This window comes from Eleutherodactylus coqui, chromosome 7 (assembly GCF_035609145.1).
Source record: "Eleutherodactylus coqui strain aEleCoq1 chromosome 7, aEleCoq1.hap1, whole genome shotgun sequence".
In the NCBI taxonomy this organism is placed as follows: domain Eukaryota; kingdom Metazoa; phylum Chordata; class Amphibia; order Anura; family Eleutherodactylidae; genus Eleutherodactylus; species Eleutherodactylus coqui.
This window is the reverse complement of record NC_089843.1, coordinates 89,489,794-89,507,730: the sequence shown is the minus strand read 5'-3', so window position 1 is coordinate 89,507,730 and position 17,937 is coordinate 89,489,794. Positions and strand designations below refer to the sequence as shown.

Sequence of the window (17,937 nt, the reverse complement as noted above, 5' to 3'; positions counted from 1 at the left end):
TTTCAATAGCCCCCCTGTTCGGCGCGAGACAAACCCGATGCAGGGGTTTAAAAAAAAACAACGGATAGTACTTACCCGAATCCCCGCGCTCCGGTGACTTCTTACTTACCTTGCGAAGATGGCCGCCGGGATCTTCACCCACGGTGGACCGCAGGTCTTCTCCCATGGTGCACCGTGGGCTCTGTGCGTTCCATTGCCGATTCCAGCCTCCTGATTGGCTGGAATCGGCACACGTGACGGGGCGGAGCTACGAGGAGCAGCTCTCCAGCACGAGCGGCCCCATTCAGAAGGGAGAAGACCGGACTGCGCAAGCGCGTCTAATCGGGAGATTAGACGCTAAAATTAGACGGCACCATGGAGACGAGGACGCTAGCAACGGAACAGGTAAGTGAATAACTTCTGTTTGGCTCATATTTAATGCACAATGTGCATTAATATGGCCATACAGAAGTGTATACCCCCACTTGCTTTCGCGGGACAACCCCTTTAAGGGGGATATTTCATGGCTGATTTGCTAAAACTAACATGGCAGAAGATTTAACATGTCCTTATTAAATCTCATCCCAATGCTGTGAATTTTTCTCTGCTTGGACAGTGACCTGTGGCCCGATGCAGATATTTCAAGTTTTAGCATGTCAGTTTTCACCATGGATCTCACCCCTTTTAATGTAGAGGGGTGAAATCTGTGGTGAAATCCGGAGCGTTTTACAATAAAGCATTAGTAGAGCGATATTTGGCCTCTGTTGACTGCAGACTCGGTTTTCCCTGTTACTATACTACTGCACATACTGTATCTGGTTGTGTATAACCATCCTGTGCTCCTTCTGTACATCAGTAACTGTTTTACTGTAGTGTTCACAGGGCTGTTTCCACTTTTTTTTCCAGCTGTCACTGAAGATGGTAAACAGTGCCAGATTCCATTTCTGCGCGGTGGACATTTGCGATTCTCCTGCTTACCTTGGCAGAACAGTAAAAGCAAAAAGTGGTATGTAAATCACATCAATACAACATCTTTTAAAAGGGTTCTCCCACTAACATTTACCGCCTAGTGTCAGATTGCCGGACCCCACAACTAGGACCTCAACCAAATGCTAGTATGGGGGACCCATGTCCTACTTTTCTAGTCACCGGTATTGCATTCATGACAATTTTGTAATTCCAAAAAAGCTCTACTAATCTAGCTGACATGAAGGACAAACACAAAGGAATCAGCGCTACATATGTTTCAGTAATCTGTCAAATTATTGTATTAAGGCCCTTTTACACACAATGATTATTGCTCGAAATTTATCCAAACAGGCAAAAATAAGCGATAATTGTTACGTGTAAACACAGACATCGCGCACTTTTCGTTTGAACGATGATTTTAAGGTTAACTTAAAATCCGTCGTTCAGCCACTGGAAGATAAAGCAAACACATTTATCCTTCAATTAACCACACACTGTTCTCTCCACGGCATGTTTACACGAGCAGGGAGAAAAAAAGGCAATGTGTGGCAGCTTTTATGCACAGCTAGGTATGTGTTTAAACACAGGCTGGGCTCTGCAAACAAGTCCTAGAGGTCCTTTTACATGCAAATGAAGATGATAAAATGTTAATGGCCATTAACACTTTAGGCAAATAGATTGCTAAATCTTTTAATCTTTCAGTCCTTTGAAAGATTATCTTTGCATTTAAAAGGGCTGCAAGTTATTTATCAACAACAAAAACAGGAAAAGTCCCAATAAGGGAGATAATAGAACAAAGGGAAGAGAAAGGAAAGAGAAAGAGGAGAGCAAAAAAGAAAATAAAAAAAGGGAAGGGAGGTAAAGGGATACAATATAAATCAGTACAGCAAACAGAAGAAATCATGATATTTTCATACAACAATCTAACCAAGGCTACCATACATTGCAAAAAAGCTCACCCTTGTCATTGTTCATTACCTATTTTCCAATTTTATTCAGATTTCACAAATTTTATCAGAATAGTTGCTTTTTTTCCCATAAAATAGCATTTGGAATTATGCCACTAAAAACCGGAAATAAATCTATGTACAGTGCTCCCTCGTCTATCGTGGGGGTTTACGCTCTAGAGAGCCCCGCGATACGTACAAATCCGTAGTGGCGTTATATTTGCACAAATGAATCTGTCAGGTGAACTGCCAAACAATCGCAAAAGTGAACAAACAGACTGCTGCTACAATTAGTGAGCCAATCAGTGCCCAGGATACAGAACACATTCCATCAGCCAATTGTGTGCCGTGTACAATCTCGCATTTGCAAGCACTAGTGGCCTACTGTATTTCCTGTATGTACCACAAAATTCTGCGATATAGTGAAAAACTCAGCAAAAACCGAATTATATATAGTCTAAATCTAAAATCTGCAATGCACTGAAGCCGCAATCATTGAACCGAGATGTAGCGAGGGATCACTGTACATGGTATTTTTTCATTCAATAAAGCTTGAGACGGGGAATAATCTAATATTAACCAGAGTAATGGTGTAAAACATACTGTATACCCTTAGGACATTCCCACTTGATGTGGATAGGAAAACAATTGGATTATCAATTTCTAAAGCATGTAGCTTAAGAGAAAGGCTAGTTTCACATCTGCATTGTAACCTCTGGCCGGTGGTTCAGTCACAGATCCAGCTACGAATACCACAAGAAAAAGTGCTTTTTCTTCCATCCAAAAGCCGGGTAGCTGAGCAGAAAACAGGCGGACCCCATTATAGTCAACGGGTCTGCTTGGTGCTGTTCGGTTCCGTCAAGAGATGGAACCGTTCAGTCATGGGGATTCCCCTTTTCTGCTTCCCGAACAGGGCAAGAAAGCAGGTGTGAAACCGTCGAAAGAGAATGTTTTAGATCATCTGGTTGGGATCAAGTACCATCATCGAAGGAAGACCTTATACTGTAGTTGGCCTCAACCACTAAACATTAATAGAATTCTTAGGAGGTTCTAATAGCCATACCTTGCCATTCATATGAAGAAAAGAATTTAAAGATATCCCTCTCTCATGCACCGATGTAAGTAATGTAGCGCATACTTAGAAGAAAATGATGGCCTCTAGAGGAATGTGAACTCAGGCCCTCAGAAGATGTGTGCAAATTAAAGTCAGCGAAGATCAACTGTTAAAAGCCACAAGAGATTGTTAATTTGTTGAAATCTAAATCTTTCACTTTCAGGCATTTCATAAAACTCACCAAACTTGAGTGAAAGAAGTCTATCTATAAAATCACCATTAGGGTGAAGTCACACGAACGTATATCGGCTCGGTTTTTACGCCGAGCCGATATACGTTGTCCTCGTGTGCAGGGGGGGAGGATGAAAGAGCCAGGAGCAGGAACTGAGCTCCCGCCCCCCTCTCCGCCTCCTCTCCGCCCCTCTGCACTATTTGCAATGGGGAGAGGTGGAACGGGGCGGGGCTAATTCGAGGAACTTAGCCCCGCCCCTGCCCCACCTCTTCCCATTACAAATAGTGCAGAGGGGCGGAGAGGAGGCGGAGAGGGGGCCGGGAGCTCAGTTCCTGCTCCTGGCTCTTCCATCCTCCCCCCCCTGCACACGAGGACAACGTATATCGGATTGGCGTAAAAACCGAGCCGATATACGTTCGTGTGACTTCACCCTTATGATATAGGTTTTCATCTAACCACCAATTGAAGGCCTGCTAATCCAGGGTTCTGAAACAAACAAGCTGCATACAAGGAGTATAAGGCAAAATAAGTTTACAGACCCCTTTAAATTTATCCTAAAGACCTAATAAAGAAGAAAAGAGTGGGCACATGATTGCTGGACATGCTCTAGATTTCAACCAAGGCAGTAGATTAATTGAGAAAAGGTGTGGCTGCTTGTTCAATATTCACCCATAAAGGAACAGACATTAACAACTAAAGCCCCGTCTACACGGGACGAATGCTCGATACTCATCCCCACATGTACTTGCTCCCTTGCTGTCACGCAGTAGCGAGTATCGCTGGCTCTCTGACAGAGCAGCCAGCAGGGGGCTAGGGCGGCAGGAGTAGTTTCACTCCTTGGTCTCCCCTGCTCCTCTCCATTCACTTAACACGGTGGCCGTTCAGTACTGAATGGCTGCTGTGTAAAGTAAATGGAGAGGGGGGGGGGGGGCAGCGAGGAGAGAAATCTCCTCCAGCTGCCCCCCTGCTGACTGCTCTGCAATACTAGCTCCTGTGTAATAGCACAAAAGCGAGCACACACAAAGGACGAGTGTCGGGAATCATTTGCCCGACATTCGTCCCATGTAAATGGGGCTTAAAGGGGTTGTCCCGCGAAAGCAAGTGGGTCTATACACTTCTGTATGGCCATATTAATGCACTTTGTAATGTACATTGTGCATTAATTATGAGCCATACAGAAGTTATCAAAAGTTATTCACTTACCTGTTCCGTTGCTGGCGTCCTCGTCTCCATGGAGCCGTCTAATTTTCAGCGTCTAATCGCCAGATTAGACGCGCTTGCGCAGTCCGGGTCTTCTTCTTTTCTGAATGGGGCCGCTCGTGCCGGAGAGCGGCTCCTTGTAGCTCCGCCCCGTCACGTGCCGATTCCAGCCAATCAGGAGGCTGGAATCGGCAATGGACCGCACAGAAGCCCTGCGGTCCACCGAGGGAGAAGATCCCGGCGGCCATCTTCAACCGGTAAGTAAGAAGTCACCGGAGCGCTGGGATTCAGGTAAGCGCTGTGCGTTTTTTTTTTTAAGTCCCTGCATCGGGTTTGTCTCGCGCCGAACGGGGGGGCTGTTGAGAAAAAAAAAACCCGTTTCGGCGCGGGACAACCCCTTTAACTGTAACTGTTTTAGATAAATAAGACGGACATCACTTGGAATTGTCTGGAAATTCTTAGTAAGCACGGTCATCTAGACAGCTGCAATACAGCCCAACCATGACAAACCCAAGGTAGCACAATAAGCTAAATCCCCATTTACACGCAAAGATGATCGCTCAAAATTCATTCAAAAGATAGGGAAAATGACAGTTTGAGTGATTATTTTGCATAAGCTGCTAATGGGCACTAATGCCCATTAGCAGCTTATTACCTTTATTTGCATTTAAATGAGCCTCCCTGAGCTGTATGCAGAGGACAGCAGGTGGTCTGTTATCTGCATACAGCCCCTTTGTTCTGCCATGGGACTGCAGCTGAATACACTGTTATCAGCGCTCCCATGGAGAATCACATCGTGTGGTCCCTGCTATCAGCTTTCCCTCTGACTGATGGATTTTAAACTCAACTAAAAATCATCGTTTGGACAAAAAGCAAACAATGATAGCATTTACACACAACGATTATTGCTCAAAATACATCGTTTTAGAGAATTTTGAGCGATAATCATTGCATGTAAATGGGGCTTTAGTCCTCTTCCAATTTGTACTTCAAAACAATAAGGTTAGCTCTAAAAAGTGTGGAGACAGAGGGGATAAGATTAATTCCAAGACACTGAATCTTATCCTCCTTCTATTGGAGCTGAAAATTAGGTTGAATCAGTTCGGTCCTTTCTTTTGGTTTGTCTTGGTGTTACTACTTTGAACAAGGGCACCATAGCTTTAGCAGAGTGCTTGCTGGAGACTTATTATTCAATGACCTTGACCATACTCAAATAACATTGTATGATGGGGTGTATGTATGCATTGTATTGTATTTAATTAGGAAGCATTTGACATTGTATGCTCTCTGTAATTGTATCAGGTGTGCGACAACGCTTAACTATGACAGAGATGCAGAGAGGGGAAGCTGTGTCATAGATGCAATCAGAGAAATTGGTAAGGCTATATATTTTACAATTCTAACCTCCTGCTATTTAAAAACTGTTCACAGATTCCACAGCACGAAACAATAGAGCATACTTATCTATGCAATTGCCATAATTTTCTGGGGCAAATGCACTGAATAAGTTTGCTGAGGCTGAATGTCATAGAATCATAGAATCATAGAGTTGGAAGGGACCTCCAGGGTCATCGGGTCCAACCCCCTGCTCAATGCAGGATCACTAAATCATCCCAGATAGATATTTGTCCAGCCTTTGTTTGAACACTTCCATTGACTGAGAACTCACCACCTCCCATGGTAACCTGTTCCACTCATTGATCACCCTCACTGTCAGAAAGTTTTTTTCTAATATCTAATCTGTGTCTGCTCTCTTTCAGTTTCATCCCATTGTTTCTAGTCTTTCCTTGTGCAAATGAGAATAGGGCTGATCCCTCTGTGATAGCTGTCTACAAATATCTGAAGGGCTATTAAGTCTCCTCTCAGCCTTCTGTTTTGCAAGCTAAACATTCCCAGATCTTTAAACCATTCCTCATAGGACATGATTTGCACACCGCTCACCATCTTGGTAACTCTTCTCGTAACATACTCCAGTTTGTTTATGTCTTTTTTAAAGCGGGGTGCCCAGAACTGGACACAGAGGGGGATAATTACATCACGTGATTTAGACTCTATGCTTCTCTTAATATATTCCAGAATTGTGTTTGCCTTTTTGGCTGCTGCAACACATTGCTGACTCATGTTCAGTCTATGATTTATTAGTATACTCAAGTCTTTTTCACATGTGCTGCTGCTTATCTCAATTCCTCTCATTCTGTATGTGCTTTTTTCATTTATTTTTTGCCCAGATGTAGGACTTTGCATTTCTCCTTGTTAAATACTATTCTGTTAGTCGCCACCCACTGTTCAAGCTTTTCTAGATCTTTTCGAATACTCTCTCTTTCCTAGTGTTAGCTATCCCTCCTAGCTTTGTGTTGTCTGCAAATTTGATCGGTTTCCCCTCAATTCCCTCCTCCAGATCATTTATAAAAATGTTGAACAGCACTGGGCCTAGGACAGAGCCTTGTGGTACCCCACTTGGTACATTCTTCCACTTGGATATGCAGCCATTTATGACCAGTCTTTGAGTACGATCACTAAACCAGTTGTGAATCCACCTAACAGTTGCCTTGTCAATCCCATATTTGGTCATTTTTTCAATAGGTATGGTATGAGATAGTTGTCAAATGATTTACTAAAGTCAAGATATACTATATTCACCGCATTGTCCTGGTCAGCCCAGTCTGTGATTCTGTCATGGAAGGAAATTAGATTAGTCTGGCATGACTTGTTTATTACAAACCCATGCTGGCTCTGGTTAATTACTACATGTTTATCCAAGTACTTGTATACATGCTGTTTAATAATTTGTTCAAAGATCTTTCCTGGTATAGAAGTCAGGCTCACAGGTCTGTAGTTTCCTGGATCCACCTTCTTCCCTTTTTTTGAAGATGGGGACAACATTTGCCCTTTTCCAATCTTCTGGGACATCTCCTGTTCTCCAGGAATTTCCAAAGATTATGGCGAGTGGTTCAGCAATTACCTTCGCTGCTTCCTTTAGTATCCTAAGATGTAATTCATCTGGACCTTGAGACTTGAATTCATTTAAGTTAGCTAAGTGTTCCCTCACCATTTCTCTGCTTTCAGATAGCCTGCATTATTTTATTCCCCCAATAGCACAAGAAAGATTAGTTGATGTTCAATCTACTTTCTGAGAGGAAACATATACAAAATAGGAATTTAAAAGTTCGGCCTTCTTAACATCATTCTTAACCAATTCACAATTTTCATCTTGTAAGCATCCAATAGCAACTTTGACTTTTCGTTTCCTTTTTACATACCCCCAAAATCCTTTTTTATTGCTTTTGGTCTCTGTTGCAAGCCTCAATTCATGATTAGCTTTAGCTTTTCTGACACTTGCCCTACAGTTTCTGCAGACTGCATTATATTCTTCTTTAGATCTTCCCCCTCTTTCCATGTGATGAGCATATTTTTGTTCATTTTTAACATGTGCGCAAGTTCTGTGTTCATCCATCCTGGTCTCTTTAAATGCTTCCCATTCTTCCTTCCACAGTAAATGCCTACAATGGTGCCCTTTCTGCTGTTCTCTCCTTGTATTCTTACCCAAACAGTTTCTACAGAACTCCCATGCTCTGAATCTTGAATCTCGGTGGAGATTAATGTTTTCCTAATATACAATGCAATGACTCCTCCCTTTTTTTGGTCTGTTTCTTATAAATAAGTTGTATCCTTCAAGCCTTGTATTCCAATCATGTGTATCATCCCACCAAGTTTCCATGATGCCTTTGACATTACATTTCTCTTCCTGTGTCAGGAGCTCCAATTCTCCTTGTTTCCCATACTCTGTGCATTTGTGTAAAAACATTTTAGTTTGTGATCAGTGTCTCTTGCTCCTCTACTTTCTTTCAGAATTTTTTGTCTTCGTTCTTTCTTTCTTTCTACTTCTAATTGCAAGGTTCTCAAATGTATTAATTAGCTGTATATTTTGACCTGGTCTTTCACTTCCCTTCCCATATTGTTCCAGTTAAAAGCTTTGCTAATGAGTGAAGCAAGGCGCCCACCAAATATATGCTTTCTTGTCTTTGTAAGGTGCAACCTATCTCTAGTAAGCAGTCCATCATATAGGTAATTCACTCCATGGTCTAGAAAGCCAAATCTTTCCTCCTAGTTATCATGACTCCCTATATCATTCCTGATACTTGTGAGGTATGAGGCGTGTCTTGCAGGTCATATGCTGAGAAAATACTTCAACTTTATGCTTCCTTTGAATTAAGCAACACTGAAATTATTGTGAAGGTTATAGCTTTCCACATATAACTGATATAATTCTGCAGTTAATATACATTTAACATATTGATCACATCTGCTCGCTGAGCTTCTCATTAGGTATTAAAGGAAGTCTGTCACTACTTTTTGGGCTCACAATGAATATACTGGCAGATGTCAGACGATATGAGGAACATATTGGTTTCTGCGTCTCCACTGTTCAGGTATGGTTGGTGAAGTGCAAAGCTTTTGTATACAAATGAGCGCTGGACTGTTCTTGCGGTCTGGCTCTTTCACTGCCCAGAGTTTACAAACAGTGCCCATTTCAAGCTTCATGATGTCTCCAGCTCTGCACGATTCGCCGTATATTGGTGATGCCAGTCCAACTGGGTAAGAATCACAGCGCATGCACAGTGCGACACAAGACTATAATATAACACTAGGACCCCCTTTGGTGCCAGAGATACTTTTATTCTTTTGGGAAGGTGAATCAAGTAATTTTTCCACTAGATTTTGGAGCACAGCTATTAGGATTCATGTCTAATCAGAATGGGAGTTCTAATGAGGTAAGACATTGATGTTGGGTGACCAGACTAGATTTGTAGGAGTTCCAATTAATCTCAAAGGAGTAAACCCTTTTTATTTACCTTAATTTCGCTTTGCCATATTAGTGTCCATATTTATATATGAATATATTGCCATGATGCTATACAGCCCCTCTTTAAATAGTGCACAACACACAGCTTCCAGAGTCCCTGCCAAGCCGCACTTATTTACTGCATACATTTAGTCAGTATTTATTATTACTGCCTAGATATATAATACTTTGTCCAGAGAGCCATTGCATTATTCCAGCTTAATTATTACACTTCTCTATCTACCTACTCTAGCATGGCACACAGACAGTTTCTTCCCCTCCACCATGTTACCACTAACAAATACGAACTGCATCACCAACCACCATCTGTTTTTCACATATGTTATATACAGTATGCACAGCACCTTACATTACTGCTGCATTAAATGTGCCATTCTGTGCTCACATAGTGCCAATCATTCACCAGAGCAAATCCCTGGCCACATTGGTGATGGTATGTGATGCTGGTATGTCCCACAATCCTGTCCTATGAATAATAGTTAAAGGATCTGAGAATGTTTAACTTACAAAAAGAAAGCTGAGAGGTGACTTAATAGCGGTCTACAAATATCTGAAGGGCTGTCACAGTGCAGAGGGAACAGCCCTATTCTCATCTGCACAAGGAAAGACTAGAAGCAATGGGATGAAACTGAAAGGGAGGAGACACAGATTAGATATTAGACAGTGAGGGTGATCAATGAGTGGAACAGGTTACCACAGGAGGTGGTGAGTTCTCCTTCAATGGAAGTGTTCAAACAAAGGCTGGACAAATATCTGTCTGGGATGATTTAGTGAATCTTGCATTGAGCAGGGGGTTGGACCCAATGACCCTGGAGGTCCCTTCCAACTCTACCATTCTATGAACACAACCGCAGCCAAGATTGTTTGCAGGCTCATGTGATGTAGAGCTGACACCAATGTAAGTGAGTACCTGAATTTACAGAGGATCAGGTCTACCTGACACTATTGGATTCTAGTATGGAGAAAGGCTAATTTGCATATATTTTCCCATGGACCATTGACTGAAAAATAAGTTTCCATACCACCTAGATCTCCCCAATAACAACTAGTATTCCCCCAAAGCTGCATCTATTACATCCAACACCCTGCTCTGCGCTGATATGCTGCACAAATCTGAAATAGTACTGTCTACAGATGGGTGTCTCGTCCTTTTAGAGAAGTCCCTGGTTTGCAGGCATGAGAAAGTTTTCTTCCATTTGGGGGAAGGCTAATTTGTATACCTTTTTGCTATGCAGTATTGCCTAAAAAATATGCCTCCATACCACTTGTAGGGATTTTTTTAATTGAGAATCAATGTCTCCCAAATCTGTAGATTTTCGGCTAATCAGCAAAATTAATGTATCTCATGATCAAATATTTTCTTAGAAGTAAAAATTCTATATGGGCTCAGTTCACTTCAGTTAATAGTTTTAATTCTATTTCGTTACTAGTTATTTTTCTACTTTTGGTGTCGCCTATACACCTCTGGTGTGATTTCTATAAACTGGGACTTCTCTATACAGGGAATGTGCTGGCATTTTTGGCTATCAGTTTATTTTGGAGCTTGTCCATTGCTAGCAGGGATGAAGCTCAGACTGGAATTTCCTGGTTGGCTAACAAGTGCTACTATAGAAAGTGGCTAAAATGATCTGTAAATACAGTGTATGATGTGGGGCTTTCCTGAGTATAGGATGTGGTATTCTGCGCCAGATGAGTAATACCTTTCCCTCTATGTGTCATAAACCACCATAAAAACCCACATAATACTCTGCTTTACGTTCACTGATTAATCACCCACATATTTTTTACTGTGACACTTTGTTGAAGAACTTTGTGATACTTATTAATTCTTCTCCTATTGACTGTACTAAAATAGACTACTTACAATTCCCGAGGCTGACGTTGTAAATTAGCATAAGAGCCTGATTATCTTACTCAGAATCCTAGAACTATTTAGATCAAATAAAATTAAATTATATGTAAAAATTAGATTGCAACCACCCTGAAGCATAACAGATAATATTATTAAAGTGGTATTTGTATCTTGGACTATCATAGTTTATCACACACCACCTCCACTAGCCAACAAAGAGCAGCTCTCTGGACCTGGCTTTACTATGCATTACATAATGGTCCATTGATTTCTTGTGCTGATCCTAAGTTACAGATTGTATTGCGTTTCAGACCTGCATTCATAATTATGCAGACTTCAGAACTGAAATTCTTCAGCATTCTCTGCGGACTCAATGGGAGCTTGACAACCACTTGAATCCAGCCCTGAGGTCTAATATAGTCTGTAACTTAGGACTAGTAAGATGAGTAGCGTCATGAATTTTATGCAGATACTCGGGTTATAATGTAGAATATAAAAGGTGGACATGTGCTTCAAAGGAATAGTCCCATCATTTTTGGCATAGTCACACTATATAGATTGTGCCAGTGATGCAAAATAAGGGAGATGGAACAATACCTCTGCAGCGCCACCTATTGGATGGCAGCATTCCTTCAAGTCAATGCCTGACCCTTTAGACAAGTCTTTTAGAGCAAATGATTGGGAATTAAAAACCAAGCCGGAATCCATACACAGACAGCTATTTCGGGGTGTTTGCCCCTCATCAGTGTGCAGTAGGATCCTGGCTTGGCTAGTGAGAGGCCTATGATGTGAGTCGGGAGGGGTAACATCACTCCTTAAGGAGAGCACCAAATAGGTGAGTGAGGAGACTTATAAGGCCATCCATGCTCCTCTGCAAAATATATGCAAATAAGGGAGATAGAACAATACCTCTGCAACAGCACCAATTGTGAGTCTACATTGCTGTAACACAGTATGGTATCCGCTTAAGGACCAAGCGCGGTAAATATACAGCGCTTGGTCCTGGACTTTAATCCCAGCCGATAGTAGAAGCACAGTGCAGGATTAAAACCTCTACTGCAATCAAGCAGGAACAAGTGGGGTTCTTGGCTGTTAGACTCAGCGGAGGACGCAGAGGAGAAGACAGAAGCAGTTTTTAACCACTTACTTTTACCTTCTCCTTATCAGGCTACATAGCACTCAATGAGTGTTATGTACTAAAAAGTGAATGCGGAAGTGTTTGGTCTGCTATGCGACCCGTCAATCATGTGACCACCAGGTGCCCTTGCTACAGCAGAGCTGCAGGGTTGTAGTAGACTCTGATCAGCTCTGTTAGTGGCTGTTGTCACTACAGGGCGATGTTTTTCCCTGTAACTTGGGCTCCTATGAATGCCCCAGCTACAGTGAAAAAGTATGAAAAAAAAAGACAATGTGAATGACCCCCAGAGGTCTTATATGACATCATGGTGAACATAGATGGTAAAAAAAATAGGTACAAAAATCAGTTTTAAAAAATTACCGAATTAAATAAAAATATATGCATAAAAAAAGTGACCCAACGCCAACCAAAATGTGCCCTGTAATCCTAGACTATACAAATTATATATCAAAACACCAGATTAAAATGAGGAACCCATCCCTGTACTTTACTTTAGCATAAATATACTAATTTTAAAAATAAACTATAAATTAAACTATATTTTACCCCTAATAAAACTAAAAAATGGAAAAAAAGTGACTGAAATAAGATATAAAAATAGCCCTATATGTCACAGAAAAAAACACAACAAAAATAATTTTGGTAGCTGAAGAAAAAAAAATAGGGCAGTAAAACCACCACATGGGTAAAATCCCTAAAAAGTGTTTGATCCTTTTTGGATCAAAACAGCCTGCTCCTTAAGGGGTTAAACAATAAAAGTGTATATGTGTAAAGTTATATTGCCTACAAAGAATAGACTAAATTAAAGTGATTTCATAAAATCATAAAAGCATGACTGCTTTGTTCCAGAAATAGCGCCACTCCTGTTTATAGGCTGTGTCTGGTATTACATTCACTTAAATGAGGCCGAAATGCAAAACAAAACACAACCTATGGACCAGAATGGTGCCATTTCTTGAAGAAAGCAGCCATGTCTTTCTAGTCTTATATAGCCACTGTAAATATAACTACCGGTATGTACTGCTGACTAGTAGGAGATTTCTTTAGTGGTAGAAGATTCCTGTTTTACTTTTTCTCATACACCACTGTCAAATACAATAACTGTAAAAGCATTGACCAAACTGCCAGCTCAGCCAAATGATTCAACTGCATTTGATATTACAGTGTTACTTTCCACAGGATTTTCTCCTTGTCTATATTGGGGGCCATTAATAATGACCGCCTGCAGTTTGGACATATGGTCCATGGGAATCGGCCTGTGATTCATTTCACAGAGTTTCATCAGCTTGCTAAAACATTTACTGTGTCACTAGGGTTTTATTTTTATATGTCCATGCATCACTGTGTAGACACACAGACCCGTAGCTGCCAACTATTCTGGACTTCCAAGGAAAGACTCAGAACTCGCCCTCAAACATTTTTGGCCATAAGTGGTTTTTCACTACTGTCCAACATCAAAGTGTAATAATACTTCTTCCTGAAACTGAATATATTGATAAACATTTATTGATCATCATGACATTAAACAATTTAACAAATGTGTCCTGATGGAATTTGTAGTGTATTAGCTGGCATATTACAGAAGCTGCTGTGTGGGCCAGGGCTGAATTAAAGGGAGGGCATAAGAGAGAAGAGCCTCTTCTAATTTAAAGTGTCCCTCTGGTCCTGGCTAAACAAACATGGCCACACCACTTCTCTGACTACCTGATGCACACTTTGATTGGTTAGTACTGCCGATGTGAGCAGCACTTGCGAATCAGAGCAACGTGTAGTGTCTTATCAGAGGCGTAACCTGAAGCTTCTGGGCCCCAATGCAAAACCTGTAACAGGGCCCCCAGTAACAATGCTTTATCCATAGTACTGGGCTCCCTATATGGAAAACAGAAGCCTTATGGGCCCCCCAAGGCTCCTGATCAACTGCATCCATTGCATCCCCTAGAGTTACGTCCCTGGCCTTAATATAACATCATGTATTTTTGTTAGGCATTAAAAGGCATCATATATACAAGATTACTTGGTTTCTGTTACTGAGAACTGTGGTGCCCAACTGTGGAGGAGTTGGTACCTGTAATGGCAGTAGTGGTGGTTCCACTTCTCTCCTCCTGTCCACAGTGGTAACTGACGAAGTAGTTAAAATGGAGTCAATGTCCAATTCATGATGCCAGCCTACATACAGGTCGAAACCTGCTCCTGGTTAAATGATAAGCAAGAATGGTTAAATTAAAATAAAAAGGGGGTGGTAGTCCTTCTGCCTGGAGAGTATTGTGGCACCTTTTTATTCACGGCACTTCAAGTTCCCACCTGTTTGATTCTGCTTTATTGTGGCACCTGAGTGCAGATGGTGATGTAGTGAGAATGGACTCCAGGAGTCAGGATGAACCATAAAACAGTACTAGTGCAGTATGTCTCCAATGGAAGTATGGGTGGAAACATGGGCTGGCCAGGCTGAGTTACAGTGAATGTCCAGGTCACGCCCACAGCTGGTGATTGGCTACCTTCCCGGCGGTGTACAGCCTTCATCCTCCTCCTTCCTGGTTGAGCGGCCAAATCTGAATAGTGGTGGTGCTGACACAGGGGTGAACAGCATCCATCTATGCATCATCCTCCTCCTTGAACAGCCAAATTTGAAGGCAGCGGCCCCAGCTGTCTGTGACCCGGCGGGGGATGGGACTGGAGTGGAAATGCGAGCATGGCTCGGAGGGGCGGCATGGATGGTAACAGCAGGGCTGGTGAGGGATGGAAACAAAGATGGGAGGTCGCCGGGGAGATGTGTGAGCAGTCAGAGGGATGGCCGATACATGTGTGTTTGAGAGGGATGTGCAGAAGCCAATCGGCAGCTGTGGGCATGACATAGGCATTCCCTGTAACTCAGCCTGGCCAACCCATGTCTCCACCCATACTTCCGGTGCAGACATACTGCACTAGTACCCCATAAAACAATAACTGCTTTATTTACGGAGGTGAATCTTCAATAGCAAACACGTTATACAATGGGCATCGCTCTATTTCCTGAGAAGGACAAATTCATACAAGCATAGTAATCACTTCTGCATGCTCAGACAAATAAGTCCAGAAGCCACATCTGTACACTTGGTCTTTTTCACAAGTTCAAGTACAGGAAACTCTTTTGTACCCTAGGCTGTTACTCCTGTTTCTCTCTTTCTTTGCTCTATACTTCTTCTATATATTTCATCTCCTGGCTATTATTTCCTCTCTTCACTATATTTCTTTATGCATACAAACTCTCTTTCTTCTCTTGCTACTGTTACACAAACTGTTTCTTTCCTCCTGGATCAATGAATAAACTGGTTCTCCTCTCCTTTTCTTTCTATATAAACTTTCTTTCTTATCTATATATACTATCTATCCTGTTTTCTCTCTGTCATTTCAATGCAAACTTTCTTTTGTACTCAACACACTGTATCACTCTTTAGCTCTGGTCTTTGCTTCTGCTCTCTTCACTTGTTTTTTTTCTCACTCCTTCTCAACTTCCACTTTCTCTGTTCTCACCAAAGTCTCTCAACCAATCCGTGAGGAGGGGTCATCCTCCAATCACAGAACAACTATTTCCCTGTTGCCTAACTAGCTAATAGGGTACAAAATATGCATGAAGAACAAACAACTAGAGAGGTTTTCCAGGGAAATACTATTAATCACCTTTCCGTCGCTCAGTACCCCGACCAATCAGCTGTACAGGCACATGCTGTCAGCGCTGCAATTATACAGAGGTCAGAGTGGAAAGCTCTGCGTCGACCTCTGCGTAGTGGCCAGCCCTTGTAACTGCAGGCACGGCTCTCACTGAAATCAATGAGAGCTATGCCTGCAGCTACAAGCGCCGGCCACTGCAAAAGGGTAGGTTGGCAGGATGCATACTAATGCACAGGGTCCAACCATCTTTGTTTGCCCAGGAGTGGAGGGCCACTTTAAGGATCTAGGTAGCTTCCACCACCCACCAATTCTAGTTACACCTTTAGAATTTTTTATTAGACCCCCAGCATTCAGGAAAATGGTGGCACCCTGGTGACTGGCTGGTAATCCTGTCTGGTCGATGAGAGGTGGAAAGATGAACACTCATCTTTGTACCTCCCTTTTCTTGAAGTCTAAGTCAGTTGTTGGTTTGGCAAAGACCTCCGCGGAGGGGGTCGTGAGCATGTGAGACCACCTGTCCTATATGGGGTGTAATAGATCTGCCTGCAAAATATTACCCGGTGGGATTCATCAGCCTTAATCTGACACACATTCCTTTGTTCAAAGAGTGGTTAAGTCTTATACTGATTGGATAATTCTCTATAATAGGGTTGTTTGTGGATTGCCTCAACTTTATTAAGAGGATAGAACAATTCCTAACTGCTGGCCTGATCACCACTTGTACTCTATGGACCTTAGGAGGTGGATAGTTTCAAGTTGGAGTCCATTCTGCAGTGGGATTCCTTCATTCTATATGAGGTGCGCACTGCCCCTCTTTTTACCTTTTGCATTTCTCCCGTCCATTTTTTCCCTTTGATGCAAGGTACAAATGTAGTAGGCCTGAATGTGTTAAAAGGGTGTCGCCTCAAGACAACCCCTGTCCATATGCCTTATTCGGGAATATGGACATCCTGAAGGTAGTCCACCCACTTTAGACCTTTCTGTACACTGGAAAGATGGCACTTTTCTCTCCAGACTATCAGTTTTATCTTGTGTAGATATATAGTATCAATATAACTTTGCAATCTTTTTCATAGTATTTCGGGATTATTGTGCAGAAAACCCCTGCCAGAATGGTGGCACTTGCACTAATGTACCATTCTTCAACACATATCACTGTATGTGCCCGGTGGAGTTCTACGGCCACGACTGTGAAAATGGTAAGTGTTTATGGAACTGAAAATTGCGATGTATTGGGTCTTATTTCAGGGTTGTGTTGCCCACCCCTTGTCACAGCTTTACCTGAAGACTGAAAACCTAAGACGTTGTCTTCTCATGTCAGTGGCTTTATTTGTTCTCCAGCAAAGTGTTTTGATGAAGCTCATTACGTGCATTATGACGATGGAGCGTCATGGACAAGGATCCACCAAGGGGAGGTGGAACAATGTACATGTAAAGATGGCAAGATCGAGTGCCACACTGGAGAGAGATTCACAGGTATTGTATGTCCTTGTCCATCTTTTATGAGCAAATTACAAAATATGAGATAAATCATAGACATATAAGGAAGACAGTATACTACAGAAACATCAGCTATCCTCATTACATTTATTGATTTCTTCTTGCCTTAAAGGGTTTGCACAGGAGTAGTAAAACATGGCTGCTTTCTTCCAGAAACAGCACCATACCTGTCCATAGGTTGTGTCACTTATTGTCAAATCTCATTCACTTTAATAGAACTGAGTTGCAACACCAGATAAAACCTGTAGACAGGTGGGGCACTGCTACTGGAAGAAATCAGCCATTTTTAACTAGTCCTGTGCAACCCCTTTAATTGACCCCATAATGGATAACATAATTAAAATTACATGTACAATAAGTGGAACTGACATATTTGCATTTTCAGCTTGCACAGTGAATCCATGTCTTAACAATGGAGCTTGTCGTTTGATGATTGCTACCGGTAATCCAGTCTGCAGCTGCAGAGGAAAGTTTGTTGGCAAATATTGTAATATTGGTAAGACAAATCAATGAAGAATATATTTCCTCACCTTCAGGAAAAATGTATTTAATAT

General features: G+C 41.9%; 1 protein-coding gene across 1 annotated transcript in view; it reads left to right on the top strand.

The window, feature by feature from the left end:
- Positions 1-17,937, top strand: part of HGFAC (HGF activator) — a 68,010-nt gene that overhangs the window by 12,550 nt on the left and 37,523 nt on the right. The window contains exons 4-8 of the mRNA XM_066574800.1: positions 886-985; positions 5,684-5,757; positions 16,960-17,082; positions 17,225-17,359; positions 17,769-17,879. Of these exons, the coding sequence (XP_066430897.1) occupies positions 886-985; positions 5,684-5,757; positions 16,960-17,082; positions 17,225-17,359; positions 17,769-17,879 (543 nt within the window). The remainder of the gene's footprint in view (positions 1-885; positions 986-5,683; positions 5,758-16,959; positions 17,083-17,224; positions 17,360-17,768; positions 17,880-17,937) is intronic.